Consider the following 18,088-nt stretch of genomic DNA (forward strand, 5'->3'; position numbering starts at 1 on the left):
AGGAAACGTAGGAATGAGATCATTATTTACAAACGGGCAACATGAACAGATTGGAATACAGAATAGAACATAAGGCAAGAATGACACAGGACGACAGACTAGACTCACTTACCTAAACAAATCTCTTGTGATAATGTTGTGCAGGCTGTACGTGATCTGCAGTTCTGAACTCTGCCACAAGATGGCAGCTATACAGTGAACATGAGCCGGAGCTGGGTTAGGCAGTCCTTCATCCATAGCAAATGTCTGCCTCGGTGACGGGCGGTAATGATCGTCGGAATAGACACCATTTTTCTGCAGAGCGACCCTGGCGTTGTCTCCGAGCCATTGAGCAAGGCACATCACCCTTGTATGAGTGCCAGCATCCTGTGTCATCCCGAGCTGGTAGAGGATGTCCACTGTCGCTTCGTTTGCGACCCCGTTTGTTTTCCCATACAGCGGCAGGTTAGCCGAGACAGGTTCAGCCGGTGGATTCCTCAACAGGTTGTCGATGAGAGCCAAACCCATCTCGGTCGAGTGTAGTCCAAGCTTCAACATGGCTGCCTCAAGGTTGGAGAGGAACGCGTTGGTGATGGGTGAGACGAGTAGAGCACTGCAGGTGTTGAGGAGGCTTGGTGTTGGGGAGGCGGCCTCTGCCACTTGGTCTCCCATGCCATCCACCGATGTCATGCAGTGATGCAGGAGTCGCATCCAGCACATACTGCAAGCACAAAAATGTCACAATGGTGAGTATAAAATATACTTTGATAAGTCTGACCTTTTGATTCCCTTTGGGTTGAGAATTCTGTGATTACTGACATTGTATTGTCACACTAACTGCCCAGTCAATTCTCGGTCTTGAGTCAGGCTTTGAATTGAATCCTGGATAAAGCCCATTGATATAGAGGAGGAGAAGACCTTATTCATTCAGAGTTCAACTTCTTACAGGACAAATTTACAAACAAGTAGCTACCTTGTTCTTGTGACTTGCTCCTCAGGGCTGCTGGCCAGCGCACCCTTGCTGCCACCTTCGCCAAATGCTGTGTAACCCATGACAAGAATCTGCGACAAGCCCATGGTGTTTGAATCCCTCGGCTTGTGGAGGCGCAGCGTGACAGAGTTGGCCACCTCAGCTTTGTGTAGACTGAGCTTGATGATCATGAGGCCGGTTGTAGTGACTGGGGGACACACGGGGATTGAACTGACACCATCACGACTAATCTCCAGGGACACAACCGATGGGCATGCTGCAACAGAACGAGAGGTGATGTATAGAAGAGAAATGGTGTAGTGCAGTAGTGTGCTGATGAGGGCGCCTGACTCAATATCAAAGAGTTGTTGGCTCAAATCACACGGCTGGTCACTGCTTTCTTCAACTCAGGTCAAGCTCTTGCAGGTACTGGAGCAGTTCTTTCATAACAAGTACTTCTGAAGAGTCATACATGTATGACAGTTGTTGTATTGACTGGCTGTGATTGATTGTACTTACTCGCAAGAGAAGAGAGATGAGGCTGTATGTGTACTTCCTTCAGCAGTATGGAGCAAGGTAACTGAATGGTGAGGTCTATCCACGCCTCGTCTGGGTAGAAGTGATAGGACCAAGCTGCAGAGCGTGCTCGCCGGTGGGGCGGAGAGGCCTGGATTAACACATCACCAGGGCCAGCGGTAGGGCTACTAGAGCTTACACAGCCTGCAAGAAGAATTGAGAATATTAGAAACAGCAGTGGGGGAGGCAACCGGCCAGTCAAACCTGGTCATCTGGACTTGTCAAACTGTAACATTGCAACCTTCTACATCTTCATTCTGTGTGTTATGACATGATATGGAAGTTGCAGCGAAACTACTGGTGCATCCATAGCAGAGAGCAGATATCATACTTCCTGAAGTGTACATTTTAAACTTATCTTTTCCACAGGAAACCCCTCTTTGACCAGAAAGAACTGAGCCTTCTGGTTTTTTATGGCTACACAAACTGGTCCCTGAGATATGCTTCTGTTCATACCTAACGGAGCAAAGTTCTGAAGTCCTTCCAGGTTGTCCGCCTCCTGACTGAGCCTCTTGCCCGTGATGGTCTTGCCTGACCCCATGAACGGCATGATCGCCGAGATGAAGCTCGGGTTTGTGCTTATCATCTGCTTGCTGCTCCATACGAGATTACGACAGATCACCTGGATTCCGCCTAGAAAAGAACGTTTGTCATCACTTGAAAACAGATTTGAAGATAAAGAGACCTGTGTTTGGTAACTGCTGGTTGTGATGATCATTCATGTCAGTGACAGTATGATTGACATTCCAACACCTGAACAGAACAACTTGGTAAAATCACATTTCATTCAACCAATCACCCAAGAGACAGAGTAAGATAACGTTTGATTGTCAACGGGAACAAATTGATATCACTCACAATTACTGACATAGTTCTCATCTTTTTCCTAGCAAGAGGCGAATATGCCTTATCAAGTGTCATTTTTGGTATTCAAACTGCTGATACAGTGATCTATTGAAGAAACGCTACTCACCCATTTCAATGAACGTTCCAAGTGAATGCTTGCAGTCAAGCACCCCCACAAAGATCCAGAGAAGTGGCTCTGACAGGTGACATGGGTTATGTAACTGGGCACTCTGATAACTGCTAGACAGGAATGCAAATAATGGCTTGATCACTAACTTCAAATCAGTCGTCTTCTTGTTCATCGTACACAGAATCTGAAATATACAGTCTCCGACCGATATTGGTTCCAAGTCTGAGATATTATCCTGTGTGTTGTTGAACTGTGATGAGCTTACAATGGAGGCTGTTGTGTTACTATTACACCGACTTAGTGAGTTGATCAAGTTCCACATAATCTGCTCATGTGCTAGTATGATATCAGCCACACACGGCTCCTTGACGGTGCCCCGAGGTTCCTCCACATTCTGGTAATGAGAGCAGTGTTTATATCTCCTCTGACTGGCTGCTGTCTCTGTTTTCTGCTCATCTGTCTTTGACATCGTCTCCTCCTCGGACCTCGCAGCGTCCGTCATCCCGAGCACCATTCCTTCCGCCATGCTCATCTTCCCTGCATCAGTCATAGCGAAGTCTGCAGAGCCCCCACTGATGTGGTTGACAGATCCAGAGTACTGTCGTCTAGGACTTGCCCTTGATGGGATGCGACTCTGGACCAGCATGTTGACCAGTTTGAGGAGACTGCTCACCAAGACATCTCGGTTACACTCACCGACCATGGTCTTGGAATCACCAGGACAAAGCATCGTGGCAAACAAGCTGAAAAGTTGGGAAAGGTCATCAAGGGTTAGATTTATTCATAAAAGATAAAAGACAATTGATACTAGGAGATGTAACTGACGAATCTTGTTGGCAAAAAGTTGACAAATCTTTCATTTTCAACAACCAAATAGCACCTGACTGTAACTTGTTGCGAGGATTTCTTGCTCAATAAAGACCTTAACTCACCCTCCAAAGCAAGACCTCGCACTGACACAGCTCTCCAATGAACTTTTACAGCTAACCCTGTCCTGGGAGAGAATGTGCTGATGCGTGAGAGTACTGATGGCCGAGATGACACTGATGGCATTGTTGATGTCGACTGTATCGTAGTTCTGATCCAGGATGTGTTCTAACAGCTTGCACTGGGCATCTAGCGGACCGAGACCACAATGGAATGGACCCCTGCAAATACAACCAAGAAGAATACTTTTGCAGACTTTCATATATTTCTAGAGTCCTCCATCTCGGCACTTAGTTGTTACTCCTTATGATAGGGAACCATTTCACCCCCAAATTGCCATGGACTCCCCACTTTAGACAATAACAGTTGTGACCTACCTTTCTACAGTGAGCGTATAGACCAACTTGAGCAGTAGCTCCTTGAGATGGTTCTCATTATCATCAGCACAGCGCACTTGAAGTCGCATCAGGAACTCGTTGAAAGCTCGAGTAGCTGTGGGGCCAACCTGCACAAATAAAAGAAAACTTTACAAATATGATCCAGTAATTGAGTGTCTCCAATCTAAGCTAGTTGAACATTTGCCTTGAGTTTTTGTTATAATACCATGATAAAATGGCTCGAGTAGGTTACGATTGTAATGAGGCGATGTTACTTTAAAGGATTTCTCATAGAGACAGAGACAGCCAATACACCTACCTGAACATACTGTGAACTTGACAGGAACTTGATCAGCACTGGCACCAGATTACAATCAGCTACAATAGCAGACGCCAGGAACTTATCATCTGCTTTCAAGTTAGCCAGCCACGTGAGGGACTGGAAGACAAGAACCCACGTGCTGACTGAGATGTTGGGAGTCACCACTAGGACGTGGAGGAGGGAGTCCATCGACGCATGGCTCAGAGGGATCGTGGGGACCTTTGTTGGATCAAAGCCGATGTGAGTATCGTCGGAGCTGGAGTCCTCATTCATGATGAGCCAGAGGTGGAGGATGGTGTCCAGATCGATGCGGTACAGAGGCAGCTGGGTGAAGAGGTGGTTGAAGCATGTGCTCAACATTTCCCAAGATGGTACCAACTGAAACATAAAGTTTACGATGAGAAATACATTCCCAATTGTGTGAGAACAAAGTTCTCAATGGGGCCACATTAGCTTACAAGGATAGTGCAGCAATACTCATCAACATATTGGTTTTATCACTGAAATATCCATCCTCATAAAAAGCTGTTTTCCGAAACATTTGGTGCAGCTGACATTACTTACAGGTTGCTGTGCTGGATTCCCATACATCATAGCTTCTGACATCTGTTCATCGTCAGTCGCTGCCATCTGGTAGCTATGACCAAAACTGGCCCCACCGGCAGGTATCGGTGGAAGAGCAGCAAATATTGCCCGCTGGACATTCTCAGCCTCGACGGATACCATCACACGGAGTCGTAGCTCAGCACTCATTTCAATCCCGAACTCCAGACGGTTGTCCATAGCTACTGACATGCCAGTTACAGGGGCTGTCCCATTCTTACTGACGACGTCGTTGAATTTTGATTTCCATTTCTCTAGCTTGAGTTTCTGTGGCCTGAAATTGAAAGAAAACAAACCTTGTTTTACGATTTCTTCACACCCATTACGTCTGATCAGGCTGATAGATGAACACAGTTGAAAGAGAATGGCAATAACCTTCCCAGATCAGATTTCTTGGTTCATGTACTGCAGGATACCTCTCACAAATGGTGAACAGAGTTTGAAATGAAGGTTTGATTTGGCAGGGTCGGTTGGGTTAGAGCAAACCAATTGAGAACATGATAAGAGATTAGGATAGCGGACAACTTACTGTGTGACACTGCCAAAGAAAGAGGAGGTTGCAGACGGAGGTTGGACGCTGATGATCTGATACGTCTCCTCACCGCCGTTCTTACTCTCCGTGACAATAGATGGCAGCGGTAGTGGGGGAGGTTCATCATCCTCATCATCTAAGATCATGTCAACCAACATTGAAGAATCCTTATCAAATTTGAGGGTCTCATCCTTGGAGGCACAAGATACACCATTTTCTTCTTCGGATATTTTCAGACATAACGCAATGGCCGATTTCCCTTCTGCCAAGGAATCTTCCGCACTGACTTGACTCTCGTCCAAACTGGGAAGTGTGCCATTCTGACAGAGGGTGTCATCAGTCTCCGACATAGAGGTGGCAATATCATCATCATCAGTGACAAGGTCACCACCATTTGTCATAGGATACATACGCTCGCCTGAAAATGGAAGTTCCGATGTGGTGTAATCTGGAGTGCCATCAACGGCAGAACTGATGAATATGCCAGGAGGCATTGAAAGCTTCTTAAGAAGGATTTCAACTAACCTCAAGGTTTGATTAAGATAAACAATGAAATGCAGCAGGCACTTGTTGTTTGCTCTTCCGGAGAACCTCTAGGAACTGAAAACTTGAGAACAGTCCATAAGTAGTCACAACGCTTTGAGAAACATGCAAAAATAAAACAATTTCACTCACTTTCCAGGACGTCTTGCAATAGACATGTGACGGCATGGACTGCCCACGGGCCGCCCCAGGTCGTACTGCTCTGACTGTGCTCGATGTTTGAACACAGCAACACAAACTTCTCCAGCTGGTCCTGGCTCATTGCTTCAGACAGCATGACAGCGGGACGCGTTGAGCTGATGATCCGTGCCAAAACCTGAAGATGAAGTAAAACTCCAGTAGTAAAGGTCATGTTCATAGTGTCACCCCAACAGCCAACCAGACTTGGCTTGTGAGGCTAGGCAAGAGGCAGGCTACCCAACCTCCTGGGCACCAGGCAGAGTCCAATCTACTAGGCAGTCGACATGGAAATCAACATGTTCCTTCATCGAGAAACCATGAAAGATAAACTGATTGCTCACCTTGCAAGTGATGAGGAAGAGATCCGTGTTACAGGTGAAGTCCATGGTGAGAAGAAGGGCTACCAGGCCACGCACAACAGGCACACATCGCTCGCGAGGCAGAACAATCGAGTTATCATTATCTGTATCCACTAGCTCCCTATCACTACTGTTGCCATTTGGATCCTTGGGTAGCTTCTTGAGGATCTCTGCATCAGTACGACGGATGTGCATGATGTCCTTGAAGTGCTGCAAAAACAAGGACATTGAGATATTCAGTCGACATGTACGGCACCATCACAGCGACCAGTTTACAGGAAGTGGCATGCTCAATACCCTTTTGAAATTAGAGCAGAGTTCTGTTTCATGCGTGCTCATGCAGTCGTGTCAATATGTCCCTGGACATTGGCAAATTTGATCAAATTCAAAGGTATGGTTCTTTCTAAGAGCGCACATCTACTCACCTTAGAAGTGTACTGTTTCAAGGTCTTCTTGAACAATTGCTCCTGGTGTTTGATGATGGCCTCCGCCTCCTTGGTGATGCCTGACCCCAGCTTCTCCATCTGGCTACTCAGGAAGTTCTTCTTGGCCTGCTGCAGATCCAACAGTTGCTGTTTGTGGTGCATGAGACGCTTGTGGAGCTTGCGACGGTAGAGCTTTGAGCGAGAGTTGGACGAGCCTTTTGTAGAGTGCATGGCAGCATCGCCTTGGATGAAATCCCAGCGGTTTGACGTACCCATGGAACCATTGTTGTTGTCCTTATCCTTGTCTCTTTTATCACCATCGTCAGAGGATGAACCAGCACTGAATGAGTTGTCCATTGTCTTTGACAGGAAAACTAGCAGGCGACTGATCAGAACCAAATCCAAGGAGACTGAAATTGACAATTGGTATCTACTGATTACTCGTTAAGAAACTCTGAAAGATGAAGCCAACATGGAGAGGCATGGTCCCTCCATAAAGCATCAGACCCTTTAACAGATTGCATGGGATCATGTTCGAAAGAGTAGAATAGTAGAAGAAGAAAACCTTGGACTTACCCATGTGTCCCACAGCCCCATCCTGTTGATTCACCAGTGGAGACAGCAGTCTTGCCAGAAGACCAAGCAAACTCTCAAGCACCTGGCTAGCATTCCCACTCGTCAATGACTTCTGGCCCAACATTGTCAACAAAACAAACACCCTGCAAATGAAAAGAGATGGATACATCGTATAGCTGCCTTTACCATTTATAGAAGACCTTTCAATGGAAATGTGTACCAGTATTTCAAGTCATCTATACGGTTGATGTTTCAATGGCAACACTGAATAGAGACTCATGATTTTTCTGCTGTCATTCAATCAATCTGTTTTTCCTGGATGACTGATCTTCATACCATGAAACAACGTGAAGTGACCTCTCATATTCTCAGTCAGTGGAGAGGGGATAAGTCATGAGAAAGGTGGACAACCTGAACTGAATCCTGAAACTGACCATCTCAAATAGCGAATGATAATAAATTCCCACTTACCTGTCCTGAGCAATGACTTGTGTCTGGTGACTACTGAAGAGCTCTCGTAGGGCAGTGCCCAGGAAGTCTCCCCACCACGTCTGACTGCCACATATCCTCACCAGCAACACCCCGGCCATCACCTGCACTCGACGATTACCATGGATACACAAGTTCCTAAATAGCGCCTCACACATCGTTGGGTCAAAGGCCATGTAGAGACAGGAGGGGAGAGCAGGGATCGAGGGGGATGGGTTGGTCATGCTGAGTAAGGTCTCCAGGAGGAATTCCGACAAAACACGCAACTTATCCGTGGACGTCTGCTTCAAGACAGCACAAGCATTATTTGACTGGCCATCCATATTTTGTGTCTGTATTCCTAAAGACCTTTGCAGACGGTCCACTGCAGATCGAGCTAGGTTCAACTGATGCTGCAGTTGGATGCAGTCGTTGTAAGCTTGTATGACCTTCTGGTCAAGGTCAGACGTGCCCTTCTTGAACGATGACTGGTAGTAGCTCGAGTTTGCAGGGCACTGATCCAATCCACTGAGAAGATTCTCCAGGCGATGTCTTGCTAAACTGTAGCGGCACTGGATGTCCTCCTGGAGCGCTAATAACATACCAAGTTGAGACATGATCGCTGATTGGTTACTTTGAACAAGATGCTGGAGATTAGCTTCGTCGCCATTTTGGAATCCTAACATGCCGTCGTCAAACTCCCAAGGTAGGATGAACGTATGGCCGAAGAATGATCCGATGGGTATCCTTGATCTTGTGGTGCTGTTGCCGTAGCGACCAACTGTCGTGATCTGAAATGACAAATCAGAACATAAATTTGAAGGGAGAAGTGCGAGTAGAAGCTGTAGGAGGGTGAGATCAAACAACAGAATCTGGAACTAACACACCTCCACTGAGCTGATGCGTTGTGTCGATATCGCCCCGTGCTTTACCAGTGCAAAAGCAAGGCTGGGGCAGACACTTTCAGATCTGGCTCGGTAGCAAGAGGTACTCACCTTGAGGTAACGACACACGGGCGGTGGCATCAGATCATTCATGACTAGAGAATGGAGACCAATATCCGACGCGACCACGAGACGTCTGCCGTCTATCTCCTCGCCATGGATCCACACGTCTATCGAGATTGAGGCGAGGTCAAAACACAGAGGGATGAACACATCAGTCAGCAGGATAGGCTTGCCAAAGTCAAGTACGACGAATCTACGAGCTCCTGAATGCATCCTCTCAATGACGAGTACATGTCCAGGCGGTGGCTGTAGAAGGTGCTGGGACTGCGGGATGGAAATGGCTACAGGTGGATGGCCAGACTTCCCATCCTTACTGGCAACCTTAGGCGTTGACTGCCGCGTGTCTGATCCACTCTGCATTCCCTCATTTGGGGGCGTCATGGGTGGGGTCATAAACAATGGTGTAGTCTTAGGGGTCGGAGGAAACAGTTCCGAGGAGTAGCTGAATGCAAGATGAGGCGTCGGGGCCGAGATGGTGTTGGTCGTCTCGGCCAATTGCTGCTCCAGCTTGTTCTTCTGCACCTGCAGCTTCATGAGCTGCTGTTGCTTACTCTGCAGGAGTTGCAGTTGTTGTTCTGCGGATGCCATTGCTGTAGACAGGGAGGCTAGAGCAGCCCCTGCTGATAGTGACGACGCTAGACCTTCACCAAAGTTAATCGTCCCTGACAACCCGCTGTGGGTGCTGGTTACTGTTGTGCCTGGAACACCAGAGTCCATTCTTTCCATTCTGGTACCATCGCTTGTTGCATGGCATGTAAAATGCAGCGGCTCAACTTCAAGTAAGCCAACCATTTGCCTCATGAACTGATCATTCCCGGATCGTTGAGACTTCTCAAAGCCTGCTGTTAGGGTCAACAAGTCTTCAAAGTCACTCTCCTCCTTTCCTGTGTTACTGCTGGTACCATTACTCGTGGTGTTTGTACCGCCCGAGCCGAATGTTGGGTTGCTATTGGAAACACCTGCTACGACTGAAGCGTATGTTGATGAATTAGTCACGGTAGAGGAAGGTTTGATGTTATGCGGAGGCTCAATGTCAAACAGATCTGGATCTTCTGGACTACCGTACAAGGCATACCTGAAGGGGCAATATAACACTCATTAGCAGCCTGAAGAGTTTGAAGCAAAGTAGATATGTCTGTCTTCTACTAAAGGTCCTAAATGGCAACTGTATCTGAAAGATGAGCATTAACAAAACACAACAGTCGGAGAACAGTTTGAGCCTGCGTTATGTCAGAGCAGGCCCCGTATGGAAATGTTAGCCAAATGTCGTAGCTATAGTTAAAATGATTGAATGGAAACTGTGTTCTCACCTTGCTTTGAGTAGGTTATAGATGGGGTTGATTTTATCCGAGTAGTGTTTTGCCACCAATGATAACATATCAGAACAGCGCTGACCAACGAGGTTGATGTCCATGCACTTGACCCTATTCAGCAAGGAGAAGTACCAGTGGAGTGCGCCGGCTGAGATGGCACGAGGAATGAGGGGCAGGCACTCAATCAATGCCTGGAGGAGAGTGAAACTGAACGAGGGGGCAGCATCTGGGTCAGACAAGCCCTTAGTAAACCTGAAATAGTAGACAGGAAGAATTGTATAATAAACATGTCGAACTGAAAGTCAAAAAGACACTTTCATCTTGTTTGACCTTTTGACCAAAAGATCTGACAGTTATCATTGAACATATTCCAACAACGCTCTCTTCCATAAAGTAGGTTAAGATGAAACTTACTCTAAGCAAAGCGCAACCAGTCGAGCACACTTATGTCCCATGGTTCTTGATCCATCAATGAAGCAAGTCTTCACCAGAGCTTCCAGGTTCGCCTGGACTGTACGCACAATGCAGATGTCTTGAAAGCTGCAAACAACAAGTAGAACAAGTAAGTTGCTGTTTCAATCAAGTCTACCCCACTTTGCAGGGATTTGCAGGCACAGATACTTGTGCAAACATTGAGGTATGAATCATTCTGAAACCCTCACTAGAGATAAACCTTCACTTAACAAACCAAGGCAAATGTTTCAAAGAGCCTGGTACTTACCCTAGCCCTGGTTCATTGACTTGGATCGAGGCGACCCAACATGCGATATCCAACGCCAAGTTTTGCTTGTGCTCAATACTGGTTGTAATTGGTGTCTTTTCATCATCACCGCAGATGGCCAAGAGGAGTTGATCATGAAAAGATGCAGACTCCAGCATCATACATCTCTGTAACCTGCAACACACACATTTCCATCAATTTAAAACACACGCCGAGCAAATCTACTGTGTTATTGCTCAAGTCACCAAACAGCTCATCAGAGCGGGAGCGACAAGGAGTATCACTCCTCCTGGACATGATGCTGGTCCATCACAGGTCCTGCCAAGCCTGGTACCCGTCTATACACCTGGGTGAACAGAAGCAAGTAGAGTTGGGTGTCTTGCTCAGAACACAGATACAAAACAACGGTGATCCAAGTTCAAGGTACGTCAAAACTAGAGGTGTTCTCTCTGGCTTACCTATCCCTTGGTTTATAGGTCTTCTTTGCTTTCCTAATTGTGACTGATATCTCCTGAATGCAGTCGCAGCCCTTCATGTTCTCCATGCGGTCCTTGGGGGCAGGTGGGGTGGACGTATTCGTCCCGGGGAAGTACAACTGTTCAAACATACTGATACTCTTCTTCTTCATGGTGGTTTTGGGAGGCTGATCAGCAGGGCTCGCTGCCTTACGTTTATTATCCTGGGAAAAATGAATTCATTGTTACGTACTGCAACATGACAGAAATGACACTACAAAATCGGAAACCTTTTACTACCTGAGAGAGAACAAGTGTAACATTGATACCCACACCCATTCCTAATACAGACAGATCATTTTAGAGCAAAGAAACCCCAAACTCAATGTTTTAGTTCATTGGTAACAGAAAATCTTGTTCAACTGACCTTTGGTTTTTGTTCATCATCCTTGGGAGATGGTAGAGCCTTTATATGAAGGAGGAACGACCTTGTCTTGACCTTCATCAGCGCTGAACTTGTCAGCGTGACCATTCCACTGTGGCCTGACAAGTCGACATAGTTACTAAGATCAACAGGTCCACATAATATCTCCGCATTATGCTTGAGAAGGAACTCAGGATCTGTCACACCATTGATCTTGTCCTTCTTGTTGTTATTGGGAACAGGTGATGGTGAATTACTAGTACTTGGCAATGGTTCCTTCTCCTTCTCCTTCTCAACCTCTTCCATCTCGACCACATTGGGCGGTACTTCTGCCACACCATTTTTCTTCTCAACGTTCTCAATAATCGTATCTGCCCGGCCAAAGCTGCTGATATTCTGCTTCAGCAAGGTGACTTGGATTTTCGGAGGTCGGTTACACAGAGGTCGTAGGTTGAACTTGAGGTCGATATGGCCAACACATGTAGACTTAGGGAGGACCAACTCAAAGAGGTGTTCATCTCTGCTGGTGCTGAAGTAAGAATGGAAATGGTGATGGATGAGCTGAGGTAGCGACTCGAAAACACTTGATTTTTAGGAAAAGACTACAATGACTAGTCTACATCATCTCTCCAGTGAGGGGTAGTATCATATAGCTGACCTAGACCTACCACATATGAAACCAAAACAAGATCCTCTTAACCAGTAGGTTGGTCTGGAAAGGTTCTTGCTGGGGACTAAGAGTAGTTGAGGTGACAGCTTTAAGTATTCACACTAACCTGTCCCTCTGTAGCCTCCAAGTCCTGGTGTGCTGTGTGGCCTCCCCCTGTTGCTGTAGGTGTTGAGGATGTCTCCTCTGCTGTTGCTCTTGCTGGATCTCTGCCCAGCACTGGGGAACAGTAGCAGAAAACTTGGGCAGAAGATTCTCAAACTGGATCAACTCGTGCAGAGATGACAACACTTCCACAGTCAGTGGCTGCTTCACTAGAAGTTCTCCTATAAAATAATATTTGGTGATGTGGCCACAATATTCCACTTAAATCCAAACATCATCGGCTCAATCTCATACCCAACACATTACTACATCACTTTTGACTTCAAGGCAAATTACACTTAGACTTAGATTGCCACGCCCTTAAAATGAGATGAAAAAAACAAGATTCCTTGCGCTTGGTGCCTACGCAAGCAGAGACCATATGAAATATGTTTAAGCGGACAGAACTCTGATGGACTCCTCTCCCTGATGAGGCCAATAAACCAAAGTCAACAAAAATCTTTTCATCCACAAATGGACATCTCACTCACCTGCCCCAACCTTTGGAGGAAGTTCAGGCCCAGTGTCACTTTCACAGAAATCAGTCGAATTCTGCACCGAGCAAGGCTTGATGGGTGAACTGTGCTCCAAGATATCTGTCTCAGTGAAGTCAGGACCCCCGGGGCAGAGTTGATAGAAGTGAAGCTTCCCTGCTGACGTACTGGCACAAAGACGATCCATACCTAGGTTAAAAAGAAAACTTTTTGTAATAAAAAGAAAAAATTCAACTCTGAAGGATGAAAACATTTTTAAGTCCAAATATTTTTTTCACTCGTTTTTTTTCTGCTCAAAATGAAGAAACATTAATGTCATTATCAGCCCCATTTCCAGCATCTTTCAATTTCATACACCTGTCCTGGATGTATCCAGTCAAACAGAATGGAATCAACCAATTTGGTTGTCTAACTAGTGTCCCTGATAGAGAGGTGTCCACTAAAGAGGGTTTCTCTGATCAATAATAGTATTTCAACCATCATCAAATCAAACATTTTAATATTGTTTTCCAATCTTAAACCAATTCTGGTGTCCTCAATAGAGAGGTTGTCCTAATAGAGGGGTGTCCACTAAGGGAGGTTTCTCTGATCAATACTATTTTAATCATCATCAAATCAAATATTTGTCATTGTATTCCAATCTAAAACCAATGCTTTGGTTGACTGATTTAATCACACTCCCAAAGAAAAGTACAATTAGGTACTACCACTAATTGCAGACAATAGTTATTGGAGTGATTGACAGCTGACATTGGACAAGTATCAGAAAGGGTCCTGTGCATGTATGACATAAGAACTCACTGGCAGTTTGAACTGGTTTGCATTGCTTCACATGCATTGGACAAGGAAAGTCACCACAGTTCTCTGCTTAGCTATTTCCCTTTATTTCAAATCATGCAGCTTGTTTCTTAGAAAAGTTTTTAGATTTGGTAAAGTATCATAAATTTTAGGTTTGTATACTACAGTTAGTCTTCAGAAAAGCAGAGAAGCAGTGGTTTCGATGGTTTCTGATCAGAGAATTTTGGCTGTGGGTCAGGACACCAAGTTTTAATCTCATGATCAGTGTGAGCAGACCATGTGTCTTTGAGAGAACTGATCACACACAATTCCCAACCTACTCATCAGCCAATTTCACAAGGCTTCAGTCTGTTTTGGTATCAGCGAGATTTGGTTTATAGGTGTTTCTGTGTCCTATTCAAAACTCATTTGTGCTGACTGACTCATTTGTTTTGCTTTCACAAGGCTTCAGTCCGTTTTGGTATCAGCGAGATTTGGTTTATAGGTGTTTATGTGTCCTATTCAAAACTCATTTGTTCTGACTGACTCATTTGTTTTGCTTTCACAAGGCTTCAGTCCGTTCTGGTATCAGCGAGATTTGGTTTATAGGTGTTTATGTGTCCTATTCAAAACTCATTTGTTCTGATTGACTCATTTGCTTTGCTAGTGTCAAGATGGTTCATTTTTAAATGTTTTACACAAAAATCATTCGTTTGGCTCCACTATCCCGACTGTGGTGTAGCACCCAACTGTAACTGGCATGAATAGGGAATACGCTGGTTATGGATGTCAGATCGTGGTTCCCTGACTTTTGCAAACACGTTCACTGGGCGTAACCCACGCGGCGACACCAAGGACCGCTGGCTGATCTATTGATATGTTCGCAGCAGGGTGTCAAAGTCGGAGAGACGAAGAGCCACTCGTCTCTTGTAGGGGGTTCATTTGGAAGCGTTTGCATTTGTTAGCCTATTAAACACGGGATTTTAATCCTTCAGTCTCGAGTTTGGTGGAGAAAACTAATCTTACATAAGTCCCAAAACAATATCATATGTCTTTATGGCAATATTTATTATTGGGACCCAGTACAGTGCCGTTCTATCCAATATTTTTGAGGTTGTTGGAGAGACTTCTTGTTTAAACAGTACCATTCTGCCCCCTCTAAGGCATAACAATGGTACCTTATAAACACAAGATTTTAATCCTTGTCTCGGGCATCTTTGAGAGAACTGATCACACACAATTCCCAATCTACTCGTCAGCTAGCTGACAGATTACCTGGGTCGAACGTGTTGCTGAGATGTTTTTGAAGAGATATTTGTGGCTGTTGGAGAGACTTCTTGTTTAAACAGTACCATTCTGCCCCCTCTAAGGCATACATTGGTAACTGATATAATGACTGCGAAGAGATTGCAGGTTGAACACAAGTTAATAGCATACGCATTCCTGAAAAGTCCTTTCACAAGGATTCAGTCTGTTTTGGTATCAGCGAGATTTGGTTTATAGTTGTATCAAATGTGTCCTATTCAAAACTCATTTGTTCTGACCGACTCATTTGTTTTGCTTTCACAAGGCTTCAGTCCGTTTTGGTATCAGCGAGATTTGGTTTATAGGTGTTTATGTGTCCTATTCAAAACTCATTTGTTCTGACTGACTCATTTGTTTTGCTTTCACAAGGATTCAGTCCGTTTTGGTATCAGCGAGATTTGGTTTATAGGTGTGTCCTATTCAAAACTCATTTGTTCTGACCGACTCATTTGTTTTGCTTTCACAAGGCTTCAGTCCGTTTTGGTATCAGCGAGATTTGGTTTATAGGTGTTTATGTGTCCTATTCAAAACTCATTTGTTCTGACTGACTCATTTGTTTTGCTTTCACAAGGCTTCAGTCCGTTTTGGTATCAGCGAGATTTGGTTTATAGGTGTTTCTGTGTCCTATTCAAAACTCATTTGTTCTGACCGACTCATTTGTTTTGCTTTCACAAGGCTTCAGTCCGTTTTGGTATCAGCGAGATTTGGTTTATCGTTGTATTAAATGTGTCCTATTCAAAACTCATTTGTTCTTACTGACTCATTTGCTTTGCTTTCACAAGGCTTCAGTCCGTTTTGGTATCAGCGAGATCTGGTTTATATAGGTGTTTATGTGTCCTATTCAAAACTCATTTGTTCTGACTGACTCATTTGCTTTGCTTTCACAAGGCTTTAGTCCGTTCTGGTATCAGCGAGATCTGGTTTATATAGGTGTTTATGTGTCCTATTCAAAACTCATTTGTTCTGACTGACTCATTTGCTTTGCTTTCACAAGGCTTCAGTCCGTTCTGGTATCAGCGAGATCTGGTTTATATAGGTGTTTATGTGTCCTATTCAAAACTCATTTGTTCTGACTGACTCATTTGCTTTGCTTGTGTCAAGATGGTTCATTTTTAAATGTTTTACACAAAAATCATTCGTTTGGCTCCACTATCCCGACTGTGGTGTAGCACCCGACTATAACTGGCATGAATAGGGAATACGCTGGTTATGGATGTCAGATCGTGGTTCCCTGACTTCTGCAAACACGTTCACTGGGCGTAACCCACGCGGCGACACCAAGGACCGCTGGCTGATCTATTGATATGTTCGCAGCAGGGTGTCAAAGTCGGAGAGACGAAGAGCCACTCGTCTCTTGTAGGGGGTTCATTTGGAAGCGTTTGCATTTGTTAGCCTATTAAACACGGGATTTTAATCCTTCAGTCTCGAGTTTGGTGGAGAAAACTAATCTTACATAAGTCCCAAAACAATATCATATGTCTTTATGGCAATATTTATTATTGGGACCCAGTACAGTGCCGTTCTATCCAATATTTTTGAGGTTGTTGGAGAGACTTCTTGTTTAAACAGTACCATTCTGCCCCCTCTAAGGCATAACAATGGTACCTTATAAACACAAGATTTTAATCCTTGTCTCGGGCATCTTTGAGAGAACTGATCACACACAATTCCCAATCTACTCGTCAGCTAGCTGACAGATTACCTGGGTCGAACGTGTTGCTGAGATGTTTTTGAAGAGATATTTGTGGCTGTTGGAGAGACTTCTTGTTTAAACAGTACCATTCTGCCCCCTCTAAGGCATACATTGGTAACTGATATAATGACTGCGAAGAGATTGCAGGTTGAACACAAGTTAATAGCATACGCATTCCTGAAAAGTCCTTTCACAAGGATTCAGTCTGTTTTGGTATCAGCGAGATTTGGTTTATAGTTGTATCAAATGTGTCCTATTCAAAACTCATTTGTTCTGACCGACTCATTTGTTTTGCTTTCACAAGGCTTCAGTCCGTTTTGGTATCAGCGAGATTTGGTTTATAGGTGTTTATGTGTCCTATTCAAAACTCATTTGTTCTGACTGACTCATTTGTTTTGCTTTCACAAGGATTCAGTCCGTTTTGGTATCAGCGAGATTTGGTTTATAGGTGTGTCCTATTCAAAACTCATTTGTTCTGACCGACTCATTTGTTTTGCTTTCACAAGGCTTCAGTCCGTTTTGGTATCAGCGAGATTTGGTTTATAGGTGTTTATGTGTCCTATTCAAAACTCATTTGTTCTGACTGACTCATTTGTTTTGCTTTCACAAGGCTTCAGTTCGTTTTGGTATCAGCGAGATTTGGTTTATAGGTGTTTCTGTGTCCTATTCAAAACTCATTTGTTCTGACCGACTCATTTGTTTTGCTTTCACAAGGCTTCAGTCCGTTTTGGTATCAGCGAGATTTGGTTTATCGTTGTATTAAATGTGTCCTATTCAAAACTCATTTGTTCTTACTGACTCATTTGCTTTGCTTTCACAAGGCTTCAGTCCGTTTTGGTATCAGCGAGATCTGGTTTATATAGGTGTTTATGTGTCCTATTCAAAACTCATTTGTTCTGACTGACTCATTTGCTTTGCTTTCACAAGGCTTTAGTCCGTTCTGGTATCAGCGAGATCTGGTTTATATAGGTGTTTATGTGTCCTATTCAAAACTCATTTGTTCTGACTGACTCATTTGCTTTGCTTTCACAAGGCTTCAGTCCGTTCTGGTATCAGCGAGATCTGGTTTATATAGGTGTTTATGTGTCCTATTCAAAACTCATTTGTTCTGACTGACTCATTTGCTTTGCTTGTGTCAAGATGGTTCATTTTTAAATGTTTTACACAAAAATCATTCGTTTGGCTCCACTATCCCGACTGTGGTGTAGCACCCGACTATAACTGGCATGAATAGGGAATACGCTGGTTATGGATGTCAGATCGTGGTTCCCTGAC

General features: G+C 44.6%; 1 protein-coding gene across 4 annotated transcripts in view; it reads right to left on the reverse strand.

Annotated features, from left to right (window-relative positions):
- The window catches only part of LOC135484549 (baculoviral IAP repeat-containing protein 6-like), a 36,951-nt gene that overhangs the window by 13,420 nt on the left and 5,443 nt on the right, over positions 1 to 18,088 (reverse strand). For all 4 annotated transcript variants that reach the window (XM_064766138.1, XM_064766137.1, XM_064766136.1 and 1 more), the window contains exons 9-31: positions 13,036 to 13,227; positions 12,510 to 12,726; positions 11,737 to 12,262; positions 11,313 to 11,533; positions 10,855 to 11,028; positions 10,548 to 10,673; positions 10,131 to 10,385; positions 8,809 to 9,895; positions 7,817 to 8,604; positions 7,346 to 7,488; positions 6,770 to 7,179; positions 6,327 to 6,554; positions 5,938 to 6,121; positions 5,260 to 5,680; positions 4,692 to 5,004; positions 4,125 to 4,505; positions 3,806 to 3,933; positions 3,434 to 3,649; positions 2,499 to 3,244; positions 1,982 to 2,158; positions 1,469 to 1,669; positions 953 to 1,226; positions 113 to 700 (exon numbers count right to left, since the gene is read on the reverse strand). In XM_064766138.1, coding sequence (XP_064622208.1) covers positions 113 to 700; positions 953 to 1,226; positions 1,469 to 1,669; positions 1,982 to 2,158; positions 2,499 to 3,244; positions 3,434 to 3,649; positions 3,806 to 3,933; positions 4,125 to 4,505; positions 4,692 to 5,004; positions 5,260 to 5,680; positions 5,938 to 6,121; positions 6,327 to 6,554; positions 6,770 to 7,179; positions 7,346 to 7,488; positions 7,817 to 8,604; positions 8,809 to 9,895; positions 10,131 to 10,385; positions 10,548 to 10,673; positions 10,855 to 11,028; positions 11,313 to 11,533; positions 11,737 to 12,262; positions 12,510 to 12,726; positions 13,036 to 13,227 — 7,996 coding nt within the window. The remainder of the gene's footprint in view (positions 1 to 112; positions 701 to 952; positions 1,227 to 1,468; positions 1,670 to 1,981; positions 2,159 to 2,498; positions 3,245 to 3,433; positions 3,650 to 3,805; positions 3,934 to 4,124; positions 4,506 to 4,691; positions 5,005 to 5,259; positions 5,681 to 5,937; positions 6,122 to 6,326; positions 6,555 to 6,769; positions 7,180 to 7,345; positions 7,489 to 7,816; positions 8,605 to 8,808; positions 9,896 to 10,130; positions 10,386 to 10,547; positions 10,674 to 10,854; positions 11,029 to 11,312; positions 11,534 to 11,736; positions 12,263 to 12,509; positions 12,727 to 13,035; positions 13,228 to 18,088) is intronic.

The sequence above is a fragment of the Lineus longissimus genome, chromosome 3 (assembly GCF_910592395.1).
Source record: "Lineus longissimus chromosome 3, tnLinLong1.2, whole genome shotgun sequence".
Taxonomy (NCBI): Eukaryota; Metazoa; Nemertea; class Pilidiophora; order Heteronemertea; family Lineidae; genus Lineus; species Lineus longissimus.